Source organism: Aureococcus anophagefferens, assembly GCF_000186865.1.
Source record: "Aureococcus anophagefferens unplaced genomic scaffold AURANscaffold_70, whole genome shotgun sequence".
Classification (NCBI taxonomy): domain Eukaryota; class Pelagophyceae; order Pelagomonadales; family Pelagomonadaceae; genus Aureococcus; species Aureococcus anophagefferens.
The window spans coordinates 18,504-45,607 of NW_008705621.1; the positions used below are offsets into that span (position 1 = coordinate 18,504).

Here is a 27,104-nt window from a genome sequence, read left to right on the forward strand (position 1 = left end):
TGAAGGTCGGCCCGTCGTCCTTGGCCTCGGCCTTGGCCTCCGCGGGCGCCGCGTCCGCTTCGGGCGCGCGCGGCGGGTCCTTGGCCGCCTTTGGCTCGTCCCAGTACTCCGATGTGGGGAGCTCCTCCTTGTAGGCCGCATGCGCGGCCTCGGCGTGGTAGGCCGCCGCCTGCTCCTCGGCGAGGCCCGCGGCGACCTCGACGGACTCGTCGAGCGGCAAGAATTCGTCGGGCGGGTTCCACTGGCTCTCGCCGGTGGCCGTGTTGACGTAGTAGCAATAGTTCGTGTCGAGGTCCAGGAACTCGTGCCAGAGGACGTCGCCGTCCGACGAAACCGCGCCGCCGCCGGCGTCGTAGGCCCCGTCCTTGGGCCCCTCGTCCTCGGCCGCCTTGTCGTCGGCGCCGCGCCTCGCGGCGAGCTTCCAGACCGCGGCCGCCTTGGCCTGGTCCGAGGCGCCGTCGTCCCCGAGCATGCCGTGCAGGCGCTTCTGGACCGTGCCGAGCTCCGCCTCGAGGGCGCACCAGGCGACGAGGTCCGCGGCGATGGCCGACGGCGCCGCGCCGCGGGCGCCGCGGCGGCCGTCGCCGATGTCGCCGATGTCGCCGTCGCCGTCGCCGATGTCGCCGATGTCGCCGTCGCCGTCGCCGTCGGGGCCGGCGGCGTCGCCGCGGCGGTGGGCCTCGGCCTCGGCCTCGGCCCGGCTCGTGAGGGCGTCGTAGATCTCGGTCGCGTGGCTCGGGAGGTCCTCGCGGCGGTGGAGGAGCCCACGGATCGTGAGGTAGCCGAGCTCGAGGTTCGCGTCGCGGACCGCGCCGTTCCGCACGCAGCGACCCCGCGCGACGGCGACGGCGCCCCGCAGGGTCTCGCAGCGCGCCAGGGCCGCGGCAACGCACGCGGAACGCTCGTCGTCGCCGCCGACAGCGGCGCTTTGCGCGGCCTCGGCACGCGCGGCGCTGTCCTCGAAGGCGGTCTCCTGCGCGACGCGGAGCTCGACGGCGAAGCGCTGGCGCACGAGGTCGCTGTGGAGGCGCCGCGCGCGCCGAGGCTCCTGCGCCCAATGCAGGCCGTTCATCTCGCTCGCGACGGCCACCAAGGCCTGGGCCCAGCCGACGAATGGCCGGTCCTTGTCGGGCAGCGCGCCGCGCTCGTGCGCCTCCAGCAGGCTCAGCGCCGTCGCGTGCTGCAGCTCGAAGTCGTCGTTCGCCGCCTCCGCGCTCTCGAAGGCCTCCTCCCAGACCGTCGACCATTGCCAGTCGACGCCGCCCCCCGGCGTGGTCACGGGCGTGAGATCCGCGTCGCTGTCGCTGAAAACCGAGTGCTTGGCGCCGAGCGGCGTCTCCGGCGTCGCGCGGGCCTTGGCGTCCGCCGCCGCCGACAGCTGGCGCTCGAGCTCGACGGCCTCGCCCGTCTCCAACTCGTCGTTCCGCGCCCGCATCGTCCGCGCGAATGCCGCGAAGTCGTCGATGTCCAGCAGGTCCTGCAACACGCGCTTCGCCATCTCCTCGCGCGGGCCGCTCGCGGGCGACTCCGCCGTCTCCCGCAAAAAAATCGCCAGCCGCGCCTCGTCCGCCTCGCTCCGACAGCCCAGCTCCTCCAGGAGCGAGTCCAAAACCTTGGCCACGAGCGACCGGAACTGCACGTAGAGCGCGTACTCGCCCTCGCCGTGCTCCTTCTCCGTGCTGCTACCGCCGAAGAGCACGGCGTTGCGGTCCACGAAATGCGACACCTCGCTCCACTGGCCCTCGCTCACGTACCTGTGCAGCGCCTCCATCCACTCGTCCTCCATGGCAGCCCGTCGTTCGTCGGGTCAGGGTCTTCGGCAAGGTCCACGGCGCTTCTCCGAGGCGCAATAGCGTCGCATTCTAATGTCGCGACGCGTCTACGAATGTGAATGTGTACAGGTAATCTTCGATTCATCGAATTGTCTTTAAGTGATGTTTCGGTTGCAGACCTGGAGGGCAGCGGAACGGCAGCGTCAGCGCGCGCTGGATGCCGTGTCTGCCGCGCAAACCCCCGGGAAAAAAGTGGCTTTCGTGAGGAACGGAACGAAGGCAACAGGAAGGCCATTGCCGGGTGGTGGTGGCCGACCAAGGAAGTAGGCCGGGCTTAGAGAGTTAGGATAGTTTACTAGCTTCCTAACGTCGCTATGACGTCAGTCAAACTACTATCCAGCAGGTGCACTGTCCGGCGACTGTGCAACCTCGCTGAGCCTGGTGCTATCTGGCACGTCGCTGTGACGCTAACCAGACAGACACCACAGATACCGCCGCTTGCCCTTCAAAAGGGACCTCAACACCGCCGCTCACGCCTCGCCGGGGACCTCTGACGCACCGCCCACGCCTTAGGGGGCGCGACCCGCCCCAAACCACGTGCCAGAAGCCCTCCAGAAGCCCTCCAGAACCTTTCCAGAGCCCTTCCGCGGACCCGAAATACCCCAAACCCCTTACGATTTTGCGATTTTGATTCCCCCCCACTGCCTCGCCATAGTAAACTGCCCCTCAAGCTCCGTTAAGGGCAAACTGCATTCCGGCTCCCACTCGCGGATTTTCCCCAGTGGTCGAGCCACGCCGTTTCCAACTCGGCTTCAGCTCTCCCACTGCGGGGGAGCAGGGACCCCTAGGCTAGCCCCACTAGCTCATTCTAACCCTCGGACGGAACGAGAACCTTTTTTTAAGACGAAGCTATGGTTTGAGCGTCTTTATCAGCCCACAGCCGCGCGATAATGCGGAATTATGCAACGATCCCACCAGCTTCGTGCTCCGCTAGTGTGAGCCCGAAGCACATGCGTAGACGCGAAGTGCTGCCAATCGCATGGTGACTCAAACGGTCCTTCGGGGGCTGGGATGGGGCGCGATTGATCCCCTCGACTCCTTTCTCATGTCTGTCGAACTCTCGCAGCATCGGGGATCGTGTATCATCGCCCCAGTCGATTCCCTTCAGTAGGGCTGGGTTGGTCGGTCGCTCGGTCGTCGTCGCCGCCGCCGCCGCCGCCGCCGCCGCCGCCGCCGCCGCCGCCGCCGCCGCCGCCGTCGTCACGCGCGCGTGGAAATTCGAACCCACAATCAAGGGCAACGGATGTCCGTAAGTAGCATCTTAATTCCACCCGGGAAGGGCGAATTCGTACATAAACCACACGAAACGACCGTCGACCGAGGGGCTGCCCCGTTCGACGTGAAGATCGCCTTCTTAGTACCGACTAAGACGACGCGCGCACGATTTCGCGGACGCTGAGCCTCACTGCGCGATTAGTCGGTACTAAGAAGATCTCCAGACCCGCCCCTGGGGCCCCCGGTCGCAGCCCATAACGTGAGCAGGAGGTGCTTCAACGCGATTCAATGAGACTAGGGTAACACCCAGTGTGCCACCTCCTAGGGTGTGCACTTAGGCCATCGAGGTCGGCTAGGAAGGCCGCCTCGCCGTCGTCGTCCGCAGCCCGCTTTTGTCCTCTCTACGCCATGAAAGTCGTCTTCGAACAAAGTCGCCTTCGAGTCATTAAATCAAAATTCAAATTGTTGCAGTATTAAATCATTCTGAGCCAACGTCATCGGAGAAAATCATGAAAAATCTTATATCATGGGAAAATCACGCCAGAGCCGATATTAAATTAAACCATGGCACCAAAAATATAAGCCGCGCCACCCCGGACCCCGGGGAAGCGGCGAGCTGGGAGAGGACCACCACAACCAGCAGTTTTACTTAGCTGGATGATGATAGGTGGTCTCACTCCTGCCGTAAATGCAATTTCCGTCCACTTGGCCTTTCGTATCTCCCACTAGCCTGAGCTAAAGGAAGTAAGTAAATTAGGTTGGGCTCAGTTTCAATTAAAGATGCCAGAATGAAGGCCGACGGACCGCGCTTGGATGGCGCAGCCAGCCAAGGTGTTATCGATCCCCAAAATGACTACCTGGTTTGCTCAGTGGGCCCCTTGTTGGAAAGCCAAGGCAATGAAGGCGGTCAGCTCTGAGATGGGGATCCATTCCTCATCCAGCAGAAGCGGTTTCACGGCTCGTAGAGCGCCCTGTACCGCATTCGCTCCTCCGAGTCTTCCGCCTTCTTTTCCAGCTCCTCCTTCCCCATCTCGCGCAGCACGTTTCCCACCGCCGCCTCGCCGCCGTCGCGCGCGTAGAAGAGCACGTCGGCCACGGTCAAGCCGACGAGCGCGAGCGCCTCGCGGGCCTTCTTCGCGAGCGTCGTCGCCTTCTTCCCGTCGCCGCCGAACGTGAGGCCGAGCGGCATCGTCACGACGGCGATGTCGGCCTTGTCCAGCCATGGGATGATCCCGCTCCGGCGCCTTCGGCGCCTTCGGCGCCTCTTTTTTTTTCTTTTTTTTTCTTTTTTCTCCTCGCCACTGGCCCGCCCGCCCCACATGAACTATACTCCGGTATATATATATATACACATTATGAGACTCCGTGTCCTCTCCATCGCCGTGCTCGCCCTCGGCACCGCAACGAACAACGACACTCGCGTTCAGACGAACAAAACTGAAGGAACCGTCGTGGAAACCCACGGCCAACCAAAAAGTGGTACCACGTGGTTGGAGGTCATCGCCGTTGCCATCATTACGGCCGGCGGCGGCAAGGCAAATAATAAGACGCGTTCCGCGAACTTTGCCAACGAAATACTTGTTTCTAACGAAAAGCATAGGCTGCCGGGCGCCATGAGCAAGGCGATTGCGGTTCATGTCGCTATAGAACGGTCTTTCGATGCGTTCTTGAAACGTTGCGTCGATGACGGCATCACCATTGGGTCCGAGGCCTGCGTGCCGCCCGCGTTCCTCGGGCCGCTCCCGGTCAACGCGCGCTACGTGCTCATCCTGCGGGACCCGCGCGCCGTTGTCGTCAGCTGGGCTCATTACAACGAACGTGTCAACCTGACGTCGCAAGGGAAAGCCTCCGAGGACTACATAATCGAAACGGTGCCGAAGTGCGCCGCGCTCGTGTCGCTCCGCTACTACTGGCACGACGAGTTGGTCCGGCGGACGCACCCGAGCCTGATTTTGTTCTACGAGGATCTCGCCGCGAACCCCGTCGACGAGTACTACCGGCTCGCGTCGTTCCTGGGGGTCAGCCTCGAGCCCGACGTCATGCTCGGCGTCATCCACCGGACGTCGGCCGCGTCCATGAAGAAGGACGAGCAGCACCACCGGCTCCCGGGCCCGAACCGACCCGGCACCCCGCGAGCGAAAGTGCGGTCCGCGACGCCCGACGCCTTCCGCGAGGAAGTTTCAGCCCGAGCCTGGGCCAACGCGACGGCGGCGATGGCGCCGCTCCTCCACCCGGCGCTGCGGATGAAGTGGCTCTACAACGACCTCGATGTGAAGTTCCTGGGGCTCAATTTCGCTTACACTACCGTGACGTCGAACTTGAAGACGTCGGTGGAATGACAGCCGCAGAGCAGCGTCGTCATCCGCTCCGCGAGGTACGAGTTCCCGTCCGCGAAGACGCGCGTGCCCAGCGGGAGGTTGGCGAGCTGGAAGCGCCAGGGCCGGTAGGGGCGCGTGCGATTGAGCACCGCCGCGTACGCGTCGCCGACGCACGCCCAGTTGTAGCGCGTGAGCGTGCACCACTCGTGGTCGCTCGCCGACACGACGTCGTAGTTCTCCCGCAATTTCTTGCTCCAATCTGAAATCCCCGGGGTCCTTTGGGCCACGCGGGCGTCCCGTCGCCGGCGCCCCACAGGGGTCCACGCCGTGGAGAGCTCCGCGGACGGTCCCGAAGTCGCGACGACGCCGAGCGCGAGGAGCAAGTACGGGTTCATCTTCGCGTGAGCTGCGTAACTGGTATGGCGCGAATGCCTGTGAGGGGGGCATGAGGGTAATGGTCTCGGTCGCGGAGCGCGAGGAGCGGGGCGCGGCTCGGGAGAGCGTCGGGGGCGCGCGGGGCTCGGCGGCGCGACGAAGGCGGTTCCTCGTCGGCGACGCCTTCACGATGAATCGCGAGGCCGGGCCTCGCACGCCCCCCGAGAGCCGAGGCCGTGCGCGCGCGGGTTGCCCGACTCGAAAAGGGCGGGCAACGAGCCCTGGGCGCCGGCGCGGCACGGCTCGTCGCCCGAAGTCAGTCGATCTTTTTGTCGAGACTCGACATCCAAGGCCGATACCTAGGAACCCCGGCTGTTTAATCACTGTTTAAGGGTATAAAGATGCTTTCCCGAATGCTGGTGTGTGCTTGCGCCAGAGTCAAACACCACGCCAGCGCCCAGGATTCGGGTCGTCAGGCGCGACAGGCGCCGAACGAATTGCAGTAGACGAGGCTTCGGCGCACACAGACGTCTTTCAACTGACCGAGCGGTTCGCAAAAAGCCTCCCGCGTGTTTAGCGGGAACATGCTTCCGAAAGTCGCGTCGACGGATCCGTTCACGCACGAGAGCAGGCGGTCGCCGCTCAAACGGGAGAGGTCGCACAGCTCCGAGGCGTTTCTGGTCGGCCGGTGCGCGAGGCCGTAGATACACGCAAGCTGGGTCGCTTGGTCCTCGCCGTGGTCGCAGCGCCTCGCGTCCTCGGTCGCGGGGACGTTCCTTAAATTGTCCGAGACGAGCCTGAGCATGACGAAGCACACGTTGGCGAAACCAAACGGCGCGTCGGCGCAGGGCGTGTACCACGGAATAACCCCGCCAAACCGCGGCGCGGACCACGAGAAATACGAATGGTAGGCGCCCGACGCGCACGCGTCCGCGTGCGACGCCGTCGGGGCCCTCGCGCAAGTCGCGAGGACGAACCGATGGAATACATCCGGATCGATCAGCAAGATGGGCCGCGGGGGTAGCCACATCTCTGGGTTGTACTTTGGCCATCCGAGAGTCCGGGTCGCGGCGAGAAGGAACGCCGCGTGTCCCGCTCCGTGGCACGTTTACGGCCCACGACGGTGATGTGATTGGTGGTGCTCACACCACAAACCACTCTAATGCTGGCAGCCCAAACCACACGCCATTGTGGCTGAGAACGCGCGCCGAACGTGCTGCTGCCGACTCGTGGCCCCCAAACCACACATCGATCGTCGATTTTCGATGCCCCCAAACCACACACCACTCGTTTTCAACAGCCTCAAACCACACACCAAACATCACCGTCGTGGGCCGTACGTTTTGTAGAGAAAGCTCTTCGAGTTGGCCACGTGCGGTGAAAAACGCATTTTCGACTCGAGCCCCAAGTCCCGGAGAAGGACCGGCCAGAACGATCGCCCGGTCACGTGCGCGCGATGGCGCAGGCTCCAAGTCCACACTGCTCCGTGGATCGAGGAGCCAAAGGCCTCATCGCGGTTGGCGTAGAAGACGTCGAGGATATCACTCACGGCCCAGTTTTTCAGCTGATGGACCGCCCAGATGCCGAGGAGATGGTGCGGCCCGAGGCCCCAATCTAGCTGCCCCGGGTACTGCCGATACACGACGCGCGTCACGCCCCGCAGGCCCAGGTCCCGATACGCCTCACCGAAACGGACGAACAGCGACGAAACATTTAGTGCGCCGCGACCAGCCCTCGTTTCCTCGTTCCATAGCTGCAGCCAGGTTCTTTCGAGCGCCGCTACGTGCTTGCGGTCGCGCTCCGAGACGTGCGACTCGCCGGCGTCGAGTCGGCGACCGCGTGCGCGGCCCACACCGTGTTCTACGCGCACTCGAAACATGGATCCGTGGCGCCCCGTCGCGCCGCCGCGCGTCCGACCAGAAACCTCCATCGTGCCCAGGCGGACCGATGGCGCGACTTCGCTCAGCTTTGGAACCAGCTCTGTCACCAGCGCCGAGCCTAAGACCAAGAAGAACCAGCGCATCCATCGCATGGTACAGGTAATCTCTGATTAGCTAGGAAAGTAGCACCCGAAGGAGAGAGCGAGAATAAGCTGCTGTTTATTATTTATTGTCTCAGCCCTTTCGACACGCGCTCCTTATGTGCAGGTGATATAGAGGTTGCTGCCACGAGCGCTGGCTATGACTCGTATACCGAGGAATTACTCGGGGTGGTGAAACGTACTGTTCTACTCGTCAGGCTCGCTCTCTAGAATGAAATCCAAGAGGTTGCATTTAGAAGTCTACGGCAGTAAAATCTGTTTCCGTCCACTTGGCCTTTCGTATCTCCCACTAGCCTGAGCTAAAGGAAGCAAGTAAAATCCTCCCTCAAGGGGAGGTTGAGCTCAGTTTCAATTAAAGATGCCAGAATGAATGTGGCTGCCGCCACGCGGAGGGACCCCCAGCAGACCCCGATTTTGGGGTAAACCATAGCCGCGTTTAAAGGACCGTTGTTCCGCCGAAACACCCCGATTCCTCGTCGATCTAGCCTCTTTTTATGAGTTTCTGCTAAAAGATCGTCGCGAGGTGCTCTGTGGCGCGGGACGCGCGGGGCGGGAGACGACGGCGAGCGCGGAGTCACCCGTCGCACGCGGCGACGGTCTTCGCGTTCTCGGCCTCGGACAGCACGACGAGGCGTCCGTCGACGGCGGCAAAGGCCGCCGACAGGCCCGTCCTGGGCTTGTCAGCGGGCGCCGGCGCGTCTCCCGCGTCGTCGAGCGCGACGCCCGTCTTCCGGACCATCCGAGCTTCGACGGCGCGGAGCGTCGGCTCGAGCTCAAACGTGCGGCGGGCCGGGTCGTCGTGGACGCGGGCGAGGTCGTGGCAGTAGACGAGGAGGCGGCCCTTCTTGAAGTTGATGCCGTTGATGGTCTGGTCGGCGCGGAGCGTCTCGATGACGTTGCCGTGCGGGCCCTTCGCGGCGACGAAGAGCTCGAACTCGTCCTGGTAGCCGCGCGCGGGCGTCGCGCACGCGAAGACGGTGCCCTCCTTGTCCTTGAGGTCCCGCGCGATGGACTCGCCGTCGTTGAAGCGCATGGTGCGCGTCCAGCCGTCGACGCCGCCGCCGTCGCGAGCGCGCGGAGCACGTCGATGCCATGCTTGAGGAGCGGCGGCGGCACGCCGGTCTCGAGGTCCTCGGTCCGCGGCCGCGGCGTGTCCCGCGCCGCCTCCTCGCTCCCGCCCGAAGCGGTCCTGGCCCGTCGCATAGCACGTCTGTTTTGGCCTTCGTGTCGGCACCTTGACGAGATGTTGACTTTCGGAGAGTCAGGTAGAGTCAGGTCCGGCTATCGACGCGGGGTCATTCCCACTTAAATGGCCACCGACACCCCGCCGACGGACGCCGGTGAGCGTCGTCGCTCGGTTGTCCGGTCGTCCCCGGAGGTACCGTTTTCGGGGTTTTATTCGCGCGCGAACGCGGCCGCGGAGGCCGCGACGACCAAGGGCGAGTTCCGCAAGCTCGGTGGCTCGTCCGCCGACTACACCCATGACCTCAAGCACAAGTTCATCACGGAGCTTTAGCGCTGAGCTTTAGGGGTTGTAAATGTGTTATGGTGTGGTTTATGGAGACCAGCCGTCCTCGCGAGCGGCCTGCGCGCCGCTCCTGCGCGCCTCGACGGTAGGCCGTCTTCTCTTGTGGAATTTGCAACTGGGAGTTTCTCCGGTTCTAGGCTTGCCGCAGACTTCTCCAACAGGCCCGCAGTGCTGTAAGACGCGTTTTTTTCGTCCACCCCTCTGCGATTTTCAACGGCCCTTCGAAGTTGCCAATGGCTACCATACCCCATAATATATAATCGCCTTGAATTAGATATATCGTCCGAAACTTTCACGGGCGATTAGTTTCGGGATGGTCGTCGGTGATACTCTGCAGGTGGAGAAGCGTCGATGTGTGTCCACCTGCAACCGTGTCTAATACGATCGACGCAGTTACGAAGCATGCCCCCGAAGCCCCCGAAGCCCCCGGAGCATGCCCATTTGCCGCGCCCCTGCAAGCCGGTGGGCGACTTTCGCATCGCAAAGAAGCGGGGTCGCGAAAAACGCGCCATCTATACCAAAATGAAATTATCAACATTACAACAGTACACTAACCATCACAATTTACAAGTTGATGGTAAACTAAGGAAACATTACATAGAAACTATAAAGTGTTTTATGAAAGAAAATAAAATTAGGAATAAAAAACTCGTGTGATCTGGTCCAGGGGAGTGTTCGGGACCTTGCTCGATTGAGCGTTGGGTCTCCCTGTCCCACACCAGGACTCCTTCGCTCTCAAGCGCCGCCCGAATGCTTTGGCAAACTCTCGCAGCGGTGGCCGTGGCCGTGGCGCTCCCCGACAGCGCGCTCGAGTCCCATGGGTGCGCTCTGCAGATAAACGACGTCTTCGAAGCCGCTTCTATGCGCGTGGAGTGGCCGGGCGACGCGTCGGACGAAGCGGTCGCAGACGCGGCGGCTGCTGTCGTCGACGAGCTGCCGTTGAACGCGCGGCCGGCGGAACTCGAGGACGAGATCCGCGCGGCGATGTGGCGCACGCGCGAGGACGGGTGCGGGGCGTCGGTGGCGGGCTGCGTGTTCTCGGACGAGGGCGGGTGCGGCCGCGTGCGTTCGAAGCTCGACGACGCGCGGCCGTACGCGGCGACGAACCTTTCGCGCGGCCTCGCGCTGGCCTGCGCGAACTGCGACGCCGCGTGTGGCGGCGGCGTGAGCTGCGCAGTCGTGGACGTCGACGCGGCGGCGCGCGCGACGGCGACGCGGCCCGCGGAGACGGTGGCGGGCGACGTGCGGCCAGAGTCGACCGGACGGCTCGAGATCGACAACGTCGTCGTGACGGCCCGATGGACGGAGATCGGTCGAGACCTCGTGGTCTTCGCGTCCGTCTACGGCGGTCGCACCGTGTCGAAGCGCGTCTCCTGGGCGTCGCGCGACCGTCGCTTCGGAGCCGCGCTCCTGGCCGCCTCGTACGCGAGAAGCGCGGACGTCGGCGCGCGCTGCGGCGTCGACGACGCGTCCGCGTCCGCGTCCGCGTCCGCGTCCGCGTCCGCGTCCGCGTCCGCGTCCGCGTCCGCGTCCGCGTCCGCGTCCGCGTCCGCGTCCGCGTCCGCGTCCGCGCGTCGTCCCGAAGCCGACGAGGGGTGCGCCGTCCTGTACGTCGGTGTGCTTCGGGTGCGGGACGCGACGCATCTGCGCGACCTCCGGGCGCGCGCGGCGGGCTGCGAAACGTTCGCGGTCGCGTACCGGAACGACGCTCGCGTCGCGCGGGCGCTCGCGGGGCCGCGCGTCGCGTACTCGGACGACGCTGTCGCGGCGGTGCCCGACGGCGCGCACGCCGAGGCGCAGCTCGCGCTCGCCGTCGAGGCCTTCGGCGACCGCTTGCGGCCCAAGGCCTCGGTCGTCGTCGCGCGCACGGACGTCCTCTGGGCCGACCCGACCTTCCTCCTGTCGTCCTTGCGGCCGTCCCGCGACGGCGTCCACGCCCGCTACGATCTGTACCACTACGCGCGGGGCGCCACCTTCGTGCGCGTCTTCGCGACGGCCTTGGCCTTCGCGCGCCGGAAGACGGGCACGCGCGGCGTCCTGCCGTTCGAAGCCGCCGTCGCGCTCGCGTCGGACTTTTCGACGGTGCGCTGGTGGTGGCTCTCGCTGCCCGCGGCCGCCTTCGAGCGCACGCCCTCGACCGTCGCCGAGCTCAAGGCCGCGCTCGCGGCCCGGTCCGACGTCGTCGACGCGACGCGCGCCGGCGCGCCCGCCGTCGCGGACACGTACGACGCCCACGCCAGCTACTGGGGCAAGTCCTGTCCGGAGGGCGCGTGCCGGAACGAGGCCTGGCTCCCGCACCTCGTCCTCGGCGCGGGCGCACCAGTCTGCGCGGCAGCCGACGCGGGCGCGTCCCGCCTCGCCGCCAACCGCCACGCGTTCAACTTCGGCGCCGACGACGACGCGAGGCCGAGCGACGTCGAGACGCCGCCCCCAAGGGCCGCCGACGCGGCACGACGCAGCGACTTATAAGGGCATCGCCAGGGGACCGCCGGGGCTAGGCGCTCCAGAAGGTGAGCCCGACGGAGAGCAGGAGGGTCGTGAGGACGGAGACGACGGTCGAGAACGTCACGACGGTCCCGGAGATGCGCATGGAATTTTTTTTTAAAAAAGCTTAAGCTTAATGTAGAAAAACCTAATCCTAGTTTCGTAATAAAGTCATTGTTGTCGAGCTACGAATCATCGTAAATGAGCTAAGCTTCAACCCGTTTAAACCCGTGGGGGCAGCCATCGCTGGGCAGCGATGGAGCTCTTCACGCGCCTCCGGGACTCCTTCTCCTCGGCGATGTCGGGAGCGAGCTCGGGCACGGAGGACGCCGGCGACGGCGCCTACAACGCGGACCGGGACGAGCACCCGCAGCGCGCGCGCGGCGAGGCGGGGTCGCGCCCCGAGGACGGCGCGCGCAAGAAGGGCAAGAAGGCGACGCCCCCTTCTTCTCCGGTGCGCCGCATGAGCCTCGACCACGCGTCGGACTCCGACGAGATGCACGACGCCGTCGACACGGAGGCGCGGATGCGCGTCGCGTGCCAGGCGTGCACCTTCCTGAACGAGCCCGGCGCGGACATCTGCGAGGTCTGCAACGAGCCGCTGAAGGAGGGCACGCCGCAGGGCACGCCGCAGGACATCATGCCGACGCAGCCGCCCCCCGAGGACTGGTCCAATTCCCCCACGCGCGCGCGCGACGACGACGACGACGACGACGACGACGCCGCCGCCGCCGCCGCCGCCGCCGCCGCCGCCGCCGCCGTCGTCGCCAGTAGGTCAGTCCACGTAACTCTCGCAGCTGCCCCTGCGAGCATTGCGCAGCACACAAAATCCGTATAGCTATTTTCTTTTTACCTTCTGCTCAGCGTGCTCGAAGCGGGATATGTTAATACGAAAGGCCACGTGGACGGAAACTATGAGTCTATTGAACGCAGATTCTGGGTGTATTTAGTTTGATTTATTTATTTGTTTACTTCCGGGCGGCAGCAGTTGCGATGTCGCAGCCGTCTGAAGTGAGCTCCATTACGGCGACGCAGCACGACGACGGACGCGCGTCCAAGTTTGGGACGACGACAAGAGGCAGCCGCGCCGGCGCCGAGACCGGACAAGGTTGGAATCGCTGCGGTAATCTTCGATCGAGGGCACGCTCCTGGACGACGAGCTCCCGCGCGGCCCGCTCGAGGCGCTAGGCGTCGACGACCTCACCTGGAGCGTCGATCATCGGCGCGCGGCCCAACGCGCGGTCCGTGGCGATCCTCGAGGCGCTCAGCGTCCGAGACGTGGACGAGTATGCGGCGCGGCTCCAGGATATTCTCGGCGCGCGCGCTCGTCGACGCCGCGCTCGTCCTTCGAGAAGACGATGGCGCGCCTTGTCCGCGACGTCGAACACGGGAAGCCGTTCCTCAAGGCGGCGGAGAAGTTGGGCGTGGACCCGCGGCGCTAGGCTCTCTGAGAGAGAGAGAGAGCGCAAGAAAGCGTAGTTTAAACTTCAAGTGCCCGTTTTCTTAAGGGCTGGCCTAGCTAAATCCCCTTACAAGGCCTGTGGTATTCTGCCAGCGCGCGTTATACAGTTCGCGAACCACACAGTCGGTGCGACGCTGCTGTTGACTCAGGCTGCATAAGGGGACTAAGAATGACAAGCTTGCGAGCGCGTAAATCTGCTCAAGTTGAAGCGGCGTTTAGCATATCCCGCCGGCGGGATATGATAGAGACTGACATCCCACTGAGAGGAATGAAGGGAGGATGGTCAGTAAGCTTGACTCGGACTCGGAGGTTGAGTGAAGAGAAATTCTGCCCTGCTCCCTATTCTCGCGACGTCACACTATGGAGATGACACTGCACTCTCCCTTATCGTGGGCTTCAACGTTCGTAGTTCACTGGGCAATGCCCGACCAGTAACATGACTCAAAATAAAGCTCAAACACACCAGCCGAGCCCGAGACTGGAAAGACGCTCGGAAGCCAGCTGCTCTTTCGCCTCTGTGACTTCCCGCAGGAAATCTTCCTCGCTAACAGTAGATTTCGACGCTGACGATGGAATTCCTGGGTTGGCTTCGCCCATCGAGGGCGCCCGTATTGGCCCCAGCTTGTCGATCTCCGACGGTTTGACGTTCATCGCGAATGCGACGTGGTCGATGATGATACGGAACGCAGCCGAGGGATTCTTCAGCGCCTCATCGTAGTTTATGTCGATTGCGCCCCAGAGTTTCCATCGTCGGTACGCTGTCGCCCACGTTCTAACGGCATTCGCGAAATTGGCCGCTCGCGCGGGCATCCACCCGGCCCCAGCCGCTGATCGCAATTCGTCGTCGAGACATCGGTGACTGGTGAAAGCGATGGCGCGCTGGCAAAGCTTCATGGGCTCTTCGGTGAATTCATGCGTCTTGAACAGCACGGTTGAGTTTCGCGTCAAGCGACTCAGAGAATTCGCTTCGCTTTTGTACCAGAGCTCGGCGTCTCTGGAATCCATGCTAACGTGCTTCGGGTAGTCCCAATAAGACACGTGCGCGACCTCCAGGTGCAATTTTGTCAACGCAGCTTTCACGAGCTTTTGTTCCCACGTGCTACCAGCCCGTGGCATGCCCGCCAATATCACCACCAGCTGACACCCGCCATGCGGCGGCTCTGATACTAGAGCACGCGCGCGCGAGGCAAGCAGCAGGACCAGAAGTGACAGAGGCAACGAGCACGATGGTAGAAATCTCTTGCCCGGCCGCAGTCGCACGCTCGAGAACATGTTCGAATAAACCCCGCCCGCGGGAGGGAATCACCGCATAGTAGGATAGCAATCTAGGGATCCCTACAAGCGAGATTCAGCATGAAAGTACCCGCGCTGCCGCGCTGTCCGCCGCGTCGGGCGTGCCCCGGGGCCACGGGGGGTTGGTTCTGAGGGCCGAGGGGGGTCTTTGGCGGCTCCCCGAAGATCCAAACTATGTCAAACGGAGTCGATGGCCGCGTGTAAAGGTCGTTTTACGGGGACGGCTATGGTGGGCTCGGCTTCGAAACACCAAAATCTCTCCTTCGTGCGGGTTCTGGACGCGACCGAGCTAGTCCTGGCGGTCGTAGAGGTCCGTGTGGACGCTCGAGGCCTCGGCGAGGTCGCTCACGTCGTGGGAGCTCCTCGCGGGCCGTCCGAACGTCTGCGCCGACCGAGTCGTCCGGGTCCCGTCGGCAAATAGGCGGCTGGACAGCGCCTCTCGGTCAGAAGCTGCGCGGCGTGCCGCGCGTTCGGCGGCACACCCGAATGCGATCGTGTACCGCGCGCTGGTCGAGGGCTTCTTCGCGTCAGTCGCCGGGAAATCGTCTCGCGCACTGAGAAAGTCGCGCGCGCGTGCGCGTAGAGTTGACAGAGCGCTGGAGCGTCGGGAGGCGCCCCTCCAATGGCCGCGGCGGCCGCGTGTCGCCGTATTTCAGCACGCTGCCGCGCGATCGGCGGGTGATGGAGGCGTGCTAAAGCGCAGCCGGGTCGTTTTGGTGCCGCACGTCGGCTCGTCACTTGCGACGACCGCGATGGGCCTCGCGCTTCGGCTCCTGTTACTGGCTCCCTTTGCCTGCGGGACGCTCCGGGAGCCGTGGTGGAAGGAAAAGGTGGAGGACGCGCGGCGGTGCACGTCCCAGGGGCGGGAGGTGGCGTGCCTGGACGTCTCGACGTGCGCGCGGGGCGCGGCGAACAAGGTCGCGATCGCGTCGGTCTTCGACGCGCACGTCGCGATCGAGTCGACTTGCGGCGCGACCAACCGGACGCGCTGCGACAACGAGACAGCCGTCGACCACCGCCTCAAGATCGCCGCCCTCGGGCGGCGCGCGGGCGTCGACGTAATCCTCGTCGTGCCGCGCCGCGACCTCCAGCGCGAGCCCATCGACGCCGGCGTCGCGCGGCGCCTCGCGGAGGGCGGCGTGATCGTGCGCCACGCGGACTGGGTTGCGCCGCCAAATCTCAGCCCCGGCGTCCCCCTGGAGAGCGGCGGGTGCTGCGGCGCCCGCGAGTTCATGAAGCTCCACGCCTTCGGCTTCGCCGACTACGACGCCGTCGCCGTCGTCGACAACGACTTCGACGTCGACGACGTCGAAAGCCTCCGGCCCATCTTCGACTGCGCGGCGGCGGGCCACGTGATCACGACGCGGAGCGCCCACAGCGCGATGAACGGCGCCTTCACAGTCGTCCAGCCGAGCGCTGCCCTCCGGGACGCGCTCCTCGCGGCGCTCTCCACGGCGACCGCGCGGCGCCCGGCGCCCGGTCCCCTCCCGCCCGCCTCCGGTCCGAGAGAACCCCGCGCGACGGACGCCTCCGGCAGGTATCCCAAGAGACGGGCTGGAACGGCGCGGGCTGGGGCCCCTTCCACCTCAAGTTCGACGCGCGTATGCAGGCGCGCGCGCCGCGTCCGCGCGCGCCGCCCGACGTCGCGGAACCCCCCGGCGTCGTAGGGCTTCATCTACTGGTTCTTCTACCAGAACTTCGACGACCCGCGCTGGACGCCCGTCCAGGTCGACCCCTGCGTCTGAAACGTCCAGAGCCACCTCGCGCAGATGTGCAAGGCCGAGATCTGCGCCTCCGCCTCCGTCGCTGCCGGCCACATCGGCCTCTTGGACCAGGCTCGCCGGGCTTTGGACTGCGACAAGGGGGGCGCCGCCAAGGCGGCGCCGACGATGCTCTACTGGTTGCACATTCCTAAGTGCGGCTCGACCTTCGCGAACACCGTCGTCCACGCGCTCTGCGACGGCGTGCCCGCGAACGCGTCCGAGGCCAATTTCCTGGGCAAGACGCCGGATTTCATCGAGGGCCGCAGCTGCCCGCGCCTCGCGGTGCCCGTGCGCGCCGGCTGGGGCCGCCACGACGACCTCTCGGCGTGGCTGCTCGCCGAGGTCGGCGGCGCGGACCGCGTCGTCGCGCTTCTGCGCGAGCCGCAAGCGCGCGCTGAGGCCGCGTGGAACCACGTGAACATCCACGGCGACCGCAACCCCAAGGGCCCGCCGGCGGACAACGCGCGCCAGTTCGCCGAGGCCACGGCCGGGTGCATGGCGCGCACGCTCGCGGGGCGGGGCACGTGCTCCAAGGCCGGGCGCGGCGACGAGAAGACGCGCGACGCCGCGATCGCGCGGCTCCGGGACCTCGCGTTCGTCGGCGTCGTCGAGCGCTGGGCCGAGTCCATCTGCCTCTTCCATCTCCAGTTCGGCGCGCCCTGCCTCGCCGTGGAGTTCGAGCACCTCCGGTCCCAGCCGCACAACCGCACGGTGCCGCGCGCGGCGCGCAACGTCGACGACGACGTCTACGCCGAGGCGCGCCGCCTCTTCGCCGCGGCTCTGGACCGCCCGAGCGGTGCGCGGCGCTCTGCCCGGCCGAGTTCGTGACGTAACTACGAGGCCTACTACGGAGGAATTGTTTCGCACTGCGGAAGCAGTCTCAACATAGTCGAATCACAGCTAACACAGATTCTTCGTTTATGTTAACTGGCCGCAAGTGCGCTTTCCTAGCTATTTGTATTGAGTGTGTTTCACTGGGTACTGTATTTCCAAGGCCGAAAACAACCATAGGGCTACTATAGTTTTGCCCCCCCCTATACCATACCCCTTTTGTTGCCCTATTTATTTTGTTCACTTCGACCCAACGAGCGTGAAGCCGAGGCCCGGCGGTAGCGCTTAGTAAGGCTAAAATCAACACCGATTGGTCTAAACTTCATCAATCCTGGTCCAAAGGTCAGCGTCGGACGTGCTCTCGGTCTGGGCCGTCGTCTCTGGCGCCATGCCGCTGCCAGAGCGACGCCGGTGCATGCGACCAGCGCTCGGTGGGGCGAGCAACGAGCTCCATGCTGCGCACTTCAAGGTGCAGCACAACATGCCGCTGCAAGCGTTCGCTGGCTGCCCGTTTGGATTTGGTTCCAAAGCAGCCCCGCGACACTGTGAGTCGTTGAGATGTGGCAGGCGCCGCTGGCGGTCGTGGATGACGCTCCTAACACGTCCTGGAGTCGGCCTCAACTCCGCAAGGCGCTCAAACTCCGGGGACTGCCTTCGGCCAACGCCCCAAAGGATGAGATGCTCGCGCGGTTCGCTGCTCCTCCTGGACCTGCTGCGGTCGATGCGCGCTCCCGGCCACCGCTCGCCTCCTGGAACTCCGTCGCGCCGACGCCCTTGCACGTGCTCCACGCGGCGGGCGGGCAGGCGGTCGCGCCGACGCCGCCCGCTCAGACCTTCGCGGCGGGGCCGACGCAGTCGATCATGTCGCCGGTGATCCCCGCGCAGTACACGGTCACGCCGCCGGGCCAGATGGGCGTCCCGATGGCCGTCTGCGCGTGGCCGACGCAGCTCATGATGTCCGGCGCGCTGCCGCCGACGACGCCCAGGGCCGCGGCTCCTACGGCTCCTACGGCGCATCCCTTGGCGGCCGGGACGCGTCCCGCGGCGACGTCGACGACTCCTGCGGCTCCTAGGGGTCCAACGGCGACTACTACGCCAGCTGCCACGGCAACTCCTCCGGCTCCTACTGCGCCTACGACTACGGCTCCTACGGCATCTCCTCCGTGTCCTACGGCGCAGCCCCTGGCGGCCGCGGCGCGGCCCGCGACGGCGACTCCAACGGCGACTCATACGGCCCCGCTGGCGACTCCTACGACGTCGCCCAAGGCCCTGGGTCAGGCGGGCATGCGCGTGTTCACGATGCTGCATGCCGAGCTCGACGACGAGTCCAACATCGAGGTACTGCGGGCGACGGCCAAGCAGATGCTGCGGTCGGGCAAGCTCCTCTACAAGAAGCACGTGAAGCGGTCCAAGCGCGAGGAGAACGCGCGGCGCCGCATGAAGCAGAGCGGCTTGTCGCCCAAGGACGCGACGGCCCACGAGATCAAGACGCTCGTCGCGTTCATGGACGACGCCGTCGACTCCAAGGACGTGTCCGAGGCGGCGAAGAAGTCCCTGGGCCGCGGCAAGAAGCAGCGGATGGAGAAGCTCTTTTCGCTCGCCCGCCGCCTCTACGCGGGCAGGCTGTGGAAGAAGATCGAGACCGACGTGCTGAAGCGGCGAGCTCTCAACGCGCGCAAGGGCGCCAAGCTCGTCGACGACAGCAAGCTCAACTACTCGGCCTTCACGGCGATGCGCAAGGAGCTCGGCGAGCACGGCACGAAGGAGAAGCGGGTCACGGGCCAGACGGTGATCCCGTCGGCGTCGAGCGTGCAGCGCGTCAACGCGGACCTCGACGCCTACGTCGCCCAGAAGGGCCTCATGTGCGCGGGCGAGGGCGAGATGTGGCACGCCGACCACGGCAAGATCATGCCCAGCACCTTCGACATCTACGGCTACCAGGCCGCGTACGACGCGTCCCCCAACTCCGGCGCGTGGCGACGGCCTGGCTCAGACCCGGACGCGCCGATCCCCATGATGATCGGCTGCGCCGCCGACGAGCTGCCGTGCGAAACTGGCGTCGGCGGGACCGGTCTGATGGCCATGGCGATCCACCACTGCGATCCACGCCTGAGCAAAAACGTCCGCGAGTCGCCGCAGATGGACGAGCACGTCCAGCCCGTCGTGCTCTACCCCACGAAGCAGAGGAAGCGCAAGCTCGACGAGAAGGCCCGCGCCGCGACGGCCTACGCCACGGCGTGCTCCGAGGGCGTCGACGACGACGCGTCCGACGACGACGACGCGGCGGAGCACGACGACGACTTCGAGGGCATGTACCAGGCCGAGCCCAACGAGGAGGGCGACGCCTGCACGGTCCTGGCGGCGGGCAAGCTCAAGACCAAGCGCGACGAGGTCGGCAAGAACCTGGGGCCCATGGTCGAGACGCTGCTCGCGGAAGAGGAGCGGCGGAAGGACTCGAGCATGCCCATCTGCTGCTGCTTCACGCTGGACAAGGTGGGCCAGTACGAGTTCGGCCCGTTCCGCTGCGCGACGGTGGGCTACCATCTCTGCAACTTCTGCCCCTGCGCGCGGTCCATGGCCGGCCACGGGCAGCCCGGCGGCTGCCGACGGTGTCGCGAGGCCGGAACCGAGGCGACCTGCACGCACTGGGACATGGCGACGCCCGCGACGAAGCAGTACTTCGAGGACCGCGAGAAGGCCTTGGCGGAGCGCGTGGGCACGTTGCCGGACCAGGTCTTGCCGTTCTGGCGGAACAAGGCCGAGGCGAAGGAGATCGTGCGGAAGCTCGAGATCAAGCTCAGGAGCGACGCGAAGCTCGAGACCATCGAGTCGGCGATCCGCGCCAAGTGCGACTGCCTCACGGTGCGTGGCGCCGACGTGCCGTCGAACAAGCGCCACGTGAACCGCGCGCCGGACAAGGACGTGCTCCGAGACGCGCGTCGATGGGCGAAGGCGTCGGGCCGGGAGGAGCCGCCGAAGCCTACGACGCCCGAGGCCTGGAAGCAGCTCCGTGACGCCCACCGTGTGCTCCTCGGCGACGCGGAGCGCCTGCTACACGTGCGCCAGGTCCTGAAATTCTGGGAGCTCCTGAGCCCGCACGACCGCGGTCGACTCGTCTCGCGTGACGGGCACCTCCTCGACGTGACGAAGATCGTCGATTGCGCGCTGCATCTGACGCTCCGAGTGGTCATCCACACCCTTTCACTTCTTTACAAGATGCCTCTCCACGCTCAGAGTGGCCTTCTGCCTGCTGAAATTGGGTCCAGGCTCGACCGCGCGACCGCGGCCATCCAGACGGGGCTCGATTCGGCGTCCTTCGCCCACCGCAAGGCAAAGGGGTCCGACGCGGCGGCGTGGAAGGCCGGCACGACGAAGCTCCGGGTCTTCAGTATGCCGGCGAAGCGCGCTAAAAAGATCGTAAGAACATCCTTAATATGCAACTCAAATCGCCAAATCATCACCGTCAAGCACGCCAACAGCGCCGGCGGCGAGACGACGCGCACCGTGGACGTCGGCGACGGCACGCCGACGATCAATGTGTTGCTGCTCGAGCGTGTCGCGGAGGAGCTTCTTCCGGACGACGCGCGACTCCCGAAGGTCAAACTCTTCCTCCAGGAGCTCATCTTCGTGCTCCACATCGTCAACACCAAGTCCTGGGAGACGGACCCGAGCATGCCCGCGACCTTCCAGGGCCACGCCGACGCCATGGGCAAGCTCATGGTCGAGATCTGGGGGCCCGAGAGCATCACGCCCTACTTCCACGACATCATCGCGGGGCACCTGCGCGACATGATGGAGCTCTACGGGCCCCTCTACCGCCACCAGAACGAGGGCCAGGAGCGGTTCAACGGCCGCCTGACGGGCCGCAAGAAGCGCCACTCGCAGAACGGCGGCGCGTGCAACCGCGGCGCCGAGCTCCGCGCGTCGCGCGGTGCGACGGTCGGCAAGTGCGACTCGATCGGGACCTGGGCCGGCCGCTTCGCGCTCCGGAGCTCCGGCCGCGCCGACAGCGTCCTCGACGCGGCCACGGAGCGCCGGCGAGAGGAGCGCCGCGACGCCGCCGCCGCGCGCGGGGCCCGCCGCCGCGTCGCGCTCGCGGCCCAACGCGCCGCGCGTTCCGAGGTCCATCGCGCGAACCGCCGCGACTCCGACTCCGACTCCGAGTCCGACGACGAGGACTTCGACGCCGAGCTCGACGACAGCAGCGACGACTTCGAGTCGGAGCCGGAGGACTCCGACTCGTCCGAGGAGGAGGACGACTCCGACTCCGGCATACCCGCGCTCTAGGCGAGCGCGACGCGAGTAATCGCGGATGTCTTAAACGAACGCGCGCGAGAGTGATCTCCCGCCGAGGTCGGCGACGGACATGGTCCGCCAGTAGACGCTGACGGTGAGGTGCCCGCCGCTGCCGTCGCACGTGCTCACGTACCGGAGGCGTAGCCCCGGCGACTTCGGCGCGCGCTCGTAGCGGACGGCCCGCAGGCGCAGCTGCTTCGAGAACGAGTGGCGGAACCTCGGGATCTCCGCCCAGTTGTACCACGACGTGTCGTCGGAGTCGCGGTCCTCGGGCGGCGGCGGCTGCACGCGGACCGTAAAAACCAGATTCTGCTTCTCCTCCTCGTCGTAGCGGATGTCGTCGACCTGCCAGACCGCGCCGTCGTCGTCGAAGAACTTGCCCACCCACTCGAGCTGCGTCTTGTTCGGCTTCGGGCAGCCGGGCGGCCGCGTGACCGCGTCGTCCTTCGCGTCGGCCGTCTCGGGCTCCGTAGGCTCCTCCAGGGGCGTCGACCCGTCGAAGACATCGTGCCCGACGACGGTATTGAGCGTCCAGGCCACGCACTCGTCCGCGTCGTCGGCCCGTTCGGGATCCTCGAATCCGACCTCCGTCGACTCGCTTCCGTCGAGCAGGCTCGCCTTCACGCCCACGTTCCAGAGCGAGCCCAGGGCTCCGGTCACGTCCTCGAGCTGCGCGTCGCTCGTCAGGTTGATCGTCTGGATCGTCGTAGAGGCGCCGCGCCGGACGTTCATGACGTCGTCGGGACGGAGAGACCACTTTTTGCTCTCTCCGCTCGACTCCACGCAGCGCGTGAGGGCCGCGCCGCCGTCGTCCGCGCAGCCGACGAGGCGCTTGATGATGTCCCAGTCCATGACGTCGATGGCGAGCTTCTTGGTCGCGTAGCCGATGCCCGTCTTGTCCGCGGCGACCGAGCTCACGGCGTCCCCGGACAGGAGCGCGTAGACCTGCGACCGCAGACAGAACCGCCACCGCAAAACCTTCGACGTGCGCGAGAGCAGCAGCGTCGGCCGGCCCATGAGCCGGCCGTGCTCGCCGTCCTCGGGCCTCGCGGCCCATTTGCCCGCGGGCACGGTCCTCCCGGAGACGCGGTCGATGACGTAGACGTCCTTCAGGCCGTTGAGCGGCACGCCGATGTGCTCCGTGGCGTGGGCGACGACGATGATGTCCTCGATGTCCGCCGTGGGCAGCCAGACGGTCTTGTTGCCCAGGTTCAGCTTCGCGGGCGCCGGCGCCCCATCCGTCGGCGTCGCGGTCCGCGGAGCCGGCTCGTACTTGCGCACGAGGATGTAGTCCTCGTTGCGCCTATTTATGGGCAACAAAAGGGGTATGGTATAGGGGGGGGGCAAAACTATAGGTAAATACGAAGGGGGATATTTAAGGGGGGGAGTAAAAACCAACAAGAAAGTAAGTAATGGAGCAGGAGTTAATTTAATTTAAGTAGGGGTGAATTTTAATTTTCAGGGGAGGGAGGAGTGCTGCTAATTTTCACTGCTGCACATCATAGCATACCCGAATGGTATTTCAATCGGCGGAGCATCGTTGGAGAAGTCCGCTGGGATGCATTGGTCCCCTTCTTTCTTACAATATTCAACTTTATGTGATCCCCGAGACACGCATAAATTCGTCCCTGCTTCTGTGACCGGGATGACGATAAACCCAATTTCTTCTTCCTTACCTTTTTTGGCCTCATGGTCTGTATGCATTATCTGCTGGTCAACATTCTCCTCCGTAGCCAATACGACCTCTCCCATCGTACCTGTACCTGTGATGTTGCTTAAATTTGCATGTGTAGAAAGCTTAAGTTTAAGTTTGGCGTTCATCCATCGCCCACTTCGTTTTGCCTGCGCGGTCGTGTCCGTTCCGAAGTAAGTCGTCCATCCATTTCTCCTCTTCTTTTCCGCGAACCCCTCCTTGACCTCTGGTGCTACTGCCAAGGGACCTATTTGACTGATGTACAGTTTCAGGCAAAAGAGGAAAAACGCCGACTAAACGAGACACCGCACAATGGCCCAGCAGGAAAGCAGGCGGCGGATCCAGGTCTCCTGCATGATGCAGTGACCAAGCGAATCACAAAGTATGGTTGTGAATCACAATGTTGTTCCATCATTTTCAAGTATGACTCAAAAGCACGGGATTGGAAGTGCTCACAATGCACTGACCAGCAATGCAGACGTACCGATCTCAAGAGGACGAAACAGAAAGGCTCCATTGCGTACAAGAATATCGACCTGTTCCCAGTGAATAGCCCCCCCCTTTTTTTCAAAAAAGTTTATGACCATTTCTTCCATAGGTTGTAGCACACCTCGGCCATCAGATAAACACAAAAACTTTCTCGTCAGCAGTTCTAAGGGAGCACCTGCAACCGAAAGTCAATCGGACTTTATGTGACTCGTGGTTAGGGAGGTTCAAGCAGGACTATGTAGCATGGATAGTAGGTGCACCACCTGAGGAGATGCTGCACTTACTACCCTGCCTTGTGGCGGCGTTCAAGCAATTGGGTTGGCATTGCGAACTTGTAATTAAAACGCCAGAGGAATTCAAAAGTGAGTATATAAAGATATGTAAATCGTCTTGGGCTGAAAGACAAAAATATGCGCGGAAACAAGCCGAAGGTGGAGGGAAGCCAGTCGACGGTTTCATAGCAAAGGCTTTCAACGAAACAGAGATGATTCAGCTCGACCCAGAGAGCAAGATTGTTTGGGGCTGGACTCTCGCTCCACCCGGAATTTCCGAGACTTATGATCAACATTTGTTCAAGGTCACCGCTAGTGATTTTGCCCATTGTCACAGAGTGGCAGGTTGCCAACACCCTGGCGTTTTAGGGACGAGAATCGCAGCGGATCAAAACAATTGCATAGTGGATATATGTCATGCGAGGTGTCTATCAAATGAGAGTAAGGACACATGGGTCCTTTTGAACAATGGTACCAAAATGGCCATACCGGGCTACGAAAGCTTCGTTGACAAGTTCGACGCGCCGACAGTCGACATATCTGATGCCTCCAAGGGAGGAGACGCGGCCCACGGATACCAATTTGGTGGTGTCACTCATTTTCTTGATTTCAAGCACAGGTCAGAGGCCCTTGGAAGAGGGCCACATGGCGCTAAATGTGCGAAACTGTACGCCAAAGCATATCACGCAACAACGACATCTGATTTGGAACATGCGATAGACGCCATCAATGATGATGCGCAAGCAAAGCAGCGGATTTTTGGACAGGGATGGTCTGCAGAAAACCAATTCCCTTTAAGGGCAGAGCTAGGTCGTTTGAAGACATCGTCATGTGTGGAAAGTGCAAACCATAGGGATATGCCGTTTCGTTCATGCCATTTTGCATACAGCCTATTCCAGGCGGCACGATCAATCCAGGAGCACCACGAGCGCAGGAGCAAAGAAGCGCATGACTGGCAGCAGCATTTCCCCCCGAAAGTAGCAGCGCTAGTCAGGGAGGAGGAAACGGCAGCAGCACACATACAAGAGAGGCATGTGACACTCACGTATGCGAATGGTAAAGTGGTGGGTGCGACAGTGAAAGACGCAACTTTCGGTGATGCCCATGTGGTCTTCGATCGTTTGAAACACAGGAATCCAGGCATGGCCTGCGACTGCTCGTTTGGAACAGAAAAAGGAGTCCCATGTAGGCATGCTTATGTCGCGACCAAAAAAAATGGGCAATATCTCTATAATTTGACAGATAGAAAGTACACAACGCGGGCATGGAAAGACGTGTACTGTACGGAAGAGGCAGACGGAACCCTTGTCGTCGAATCTCTACGTGTTCCGAACATGCATGATGTGAAACGCCATATAGACTTGAAAGATACCAAACTCTGCATGCCCCCCGCCTACAGGCCCCGTGCCGGGCGCCCAAGCGTCAAAAGAAAAGAGAGGACGAAGAAGGCCCAGGGAAACGGAAAGGAAAAAAAGGGGCATTATTGCCATTGCTGCTTCAGATTCGTCACTGACCACACTAAAAGGAATTGTCCTGAGAGGGATGCTTTGGAACTGGTGGATAATTTGGAGCCGATGTTGGCAGAAAAAAGCGACAAGGCCCCAGCCGAAAATGGCGATGCGCCATTACCCGAGGATATGGCATGGCAAGCGAATGGATCGGTGCCGGATGAATTTAGAGATTATGCTCCTTCTTGAACTGCACAAAATGACCTGTGCAGGTGATCTGCCACCTCACCTTTTAGAGATTTTTTTCGCGGGGGTAGTCTAATAATGATATTTTGCACGCTTTGCTGGTCGTGCTAAAGGAGGGTTGCTTCGGGCGAAAATTTCGAGGGAGGCAGCCCCTTTTGCAAAAAGAATGCTGGGATGCTGGGTTTGGCGTGTCTTTGAGGCAGCGTGACGTCCTGTCTGCCTCAACAGGCTGAGGAGGATGCAACCTTCCTCAGCAGGCTGAGGAGGATGATGATCACATTCAAGGGAGGAAGATGGTGGCTGTGCTCAGGAAGCTGAGGAGGATGATGATCACACTCAACCTTCCTCAACAGGCTGAGGAGAATGATGATCACACTCAAGGGGGAAGATGGTGGCTGTGCCAGTGCTCAGGAAGCTGAGGAGGGTGATCGAGGACGACGATGATCACACTCAAGGAGGAAGTTTGCTTTTGCAGCTTTCCTGTCTGCTGCTTTTGTTTCTGCTTTTCGCTCCGGGAGGATGGTGGTTTCTGCTGCTTTTCCTCTCTTCCCTTCTGCAGGCTGCTGCAAGCAAACGCGGCCGACGGGGATGAGAATGGCGGCGATGCTCAGCCACTTTCCCCTAAGGCCCCTGGCGGCTGCCCCCCTACCGACGTGACATCGACGTGTTACAAGGTAGGCCGCATCGCGTCGCGAGGGGCAGGGTCATAGGGGTAGAGCATCCGCGCACTGTACCACGAGTATGGGAGGACTTCGCCAAGCTCGTTGAACTTATCCCATTGGTCTGACATCCGACAGTAGTCTACCTCTATGTCTCCAAAGTCTGAGGCAGCAGACGACGTTCCAGCGCCACGAACGTTGCGAATGTAGACGGATGATAGCGGATACGCGGAGAAAGGAAGTCGCCAGAAACTACCATTGGCTGACAGGTCGAGCATGTGAGTCTGCCAGTTAAATGCTGCCTCGAAATGGAACCATTCCAACTGCCGAGCATCCGCCTGGAGAACGTGTGTTGACCTGCCACTCTGATACATCAGTGCACCATAGCGCCCTCCACGACGTGACTTTGCCTGTTCATCACATTCTACAAACAATCTGCATAAGAACGGAGGAGGCCCCTTTTTGTTCCAAGATTGGGGGTCAGCACGCGACGCTAGCTCAAACGAGGGCGCGCCGGCGTCGAGGTCGCCATAACGAAACAGTACCTTGAACCGCGTCACACAATTTCTGGAACCTGTTACCGGCCAAACCAGTCCACCATGGGTTATAGACACGAAGCAAGGCCCAGATCCCGATCGTCGTTTACGGATGTCCACAGGGGGAACACGACCGTGTCCATCCTGCTCCGCGTCGTCGCGCATCCAGTTCGCACGAAGCGGGCCTTCCCACCGCTGCCGAAATCGGACGGCATCGTAGCCGTTATCAGACAGCACTTCCATGAGGCGTCGCTCGAGTCCAGGTGTGGTCCGGGCAAGCATCACCAGCACACGCACGTGATCCGCCGCGAAACGCTGCGCCA

The 27,104-nt window shown here is 63.3% G+C and overlaps 5 protein-coding genes across 5 annotated transcripts in view; 3 read left to right on the forward strand and 2 right to left on the reverse strand.

Annotated features, from left to right (window-relative positions):
* AURANDRAFT_68165 (hypothetical protein) overlaps positions 1 to 8,814 on the reverse strand; it is a gene marked incomplete at both ends in the record, with an annotated part of 12,154 nt that extends 3,340 nt beyond the window's left edge. Inside the window, 5 exons of the mRNA XM_009043805.1 lie at positions 108 to 1,754; positions 4,025 to 4,291; positions 5,348 to 5,797; positions 6,364 to 6,537; positions 8,360 to 8,814. Coding sequence (XP_009042053.1) covers positions 108 to 1,754; positions 4,025 to 4,291; positions 5,348 to 5,797; positions 6,364 to 6,537; positions 8,360 to 8,814 — 2,993 coding nt within the window. The remainder of the gene's footprint in view (positions 1 to 107; positions 1,755 to 4,024; positions 4,292 to 5,347; positions 5,798 to 6,363; positions 6,538 to 8,359) is intronic.
* A 1,245-nt stretch (positions 8,815 to 10,059) lies between these two features.
* On the forward strand, positions 10,060 to 11,778 carry AURANDRAFT_68166 (hypothetical protein; the record flags this gene model as incomplete). Its single annotated transcript, XM_009043797.1, has 1 exon — positions 10,060 to 11,778. The coding sequence occupies one exon, from the start codon at positions 10,060 to 10,062 to the stop codon at positions 11,776 to 11,778; it is 1,719 nt and encodes a 572-aa protein (XP_009042045.1).
* Positions 11,779 to 12,049: 271 nt separating this feature from the next.
* AURANDRAFT_68167 (hypothetical protein) lies at positions 12,050 to 13,413 on the forward strand (the record flags this gene model as incomplete). The annotated part of the gene is made up of 2 exons (XM_009043798.1): positions 12,050 to 12,563; positions 13,379 to 13,413. 2 exons carry the CDS (start codon positions 12,050 to 12,052, stop codon positions 13,411 to 13,413), a joined length of 549 nt encoding a protein of 182 aa, XP_009042046.1.
* Positions 13,414 to 15,300: 1,887 nt separating this feature from the next.
* Positions 15,301 to 21,429, forward strand: AURANDRAFT_68168 (hypothetical protein; the record flags this gene model as incomplete). The annotated part of the gene is made up of 6 exons (XM_009043799.1): positions 15,301 to 15,948; positions 16,216 to 16,287; positions 16,318 to 17,107; positions 17,263 to 17,279; positions 18,216 to 18,398; positions 18,481 to 21,429. The coding sequence occupies 6 exons, from the start codon at positions 15,301 to 15,303 to the stop codon at positions 21,427 to 21,429; spliced, it is 4,659 nt and encodes a 1,552-aa protein (XP_009042047.1).
* Positions 21,430 to 22,917: 1,488 nt separating this feature from the next.
* AURANDRAFT_68169 (hypothetical protein) overlaps positions 22,918 to 27,104 on the reverse strand; it is a gene marked incomplete at both ends in the record, with an annotated part of 19,641 nt that continues 15,454 nt past the window's right edge. Inside the window, 5 exons of the mRNA XM_009043804.1 lie at positions 22,918 to 22,991; positions 23,196 to 23,201; positions 23,616 to 23,667; positions 23,768 to 23,795; positions 26,808 to 26,819. Of these exons, the coding sequence (XP_009042052.1) occupies positions 22,918 to 22,991; positions 23,196 to 23,201; positions 23,616 to 23,667; positions 23,768 to 23,795; positions 26,808 to 26,819 (172 nt within the window). The remainder of the gene's footprint in view (positions 22,992 to 23,195; positions 23,202 to 23,615; positions 23,668 to 23,767; positions 23,796 to 26,807; positions 26,820 to 27,104) is intronic.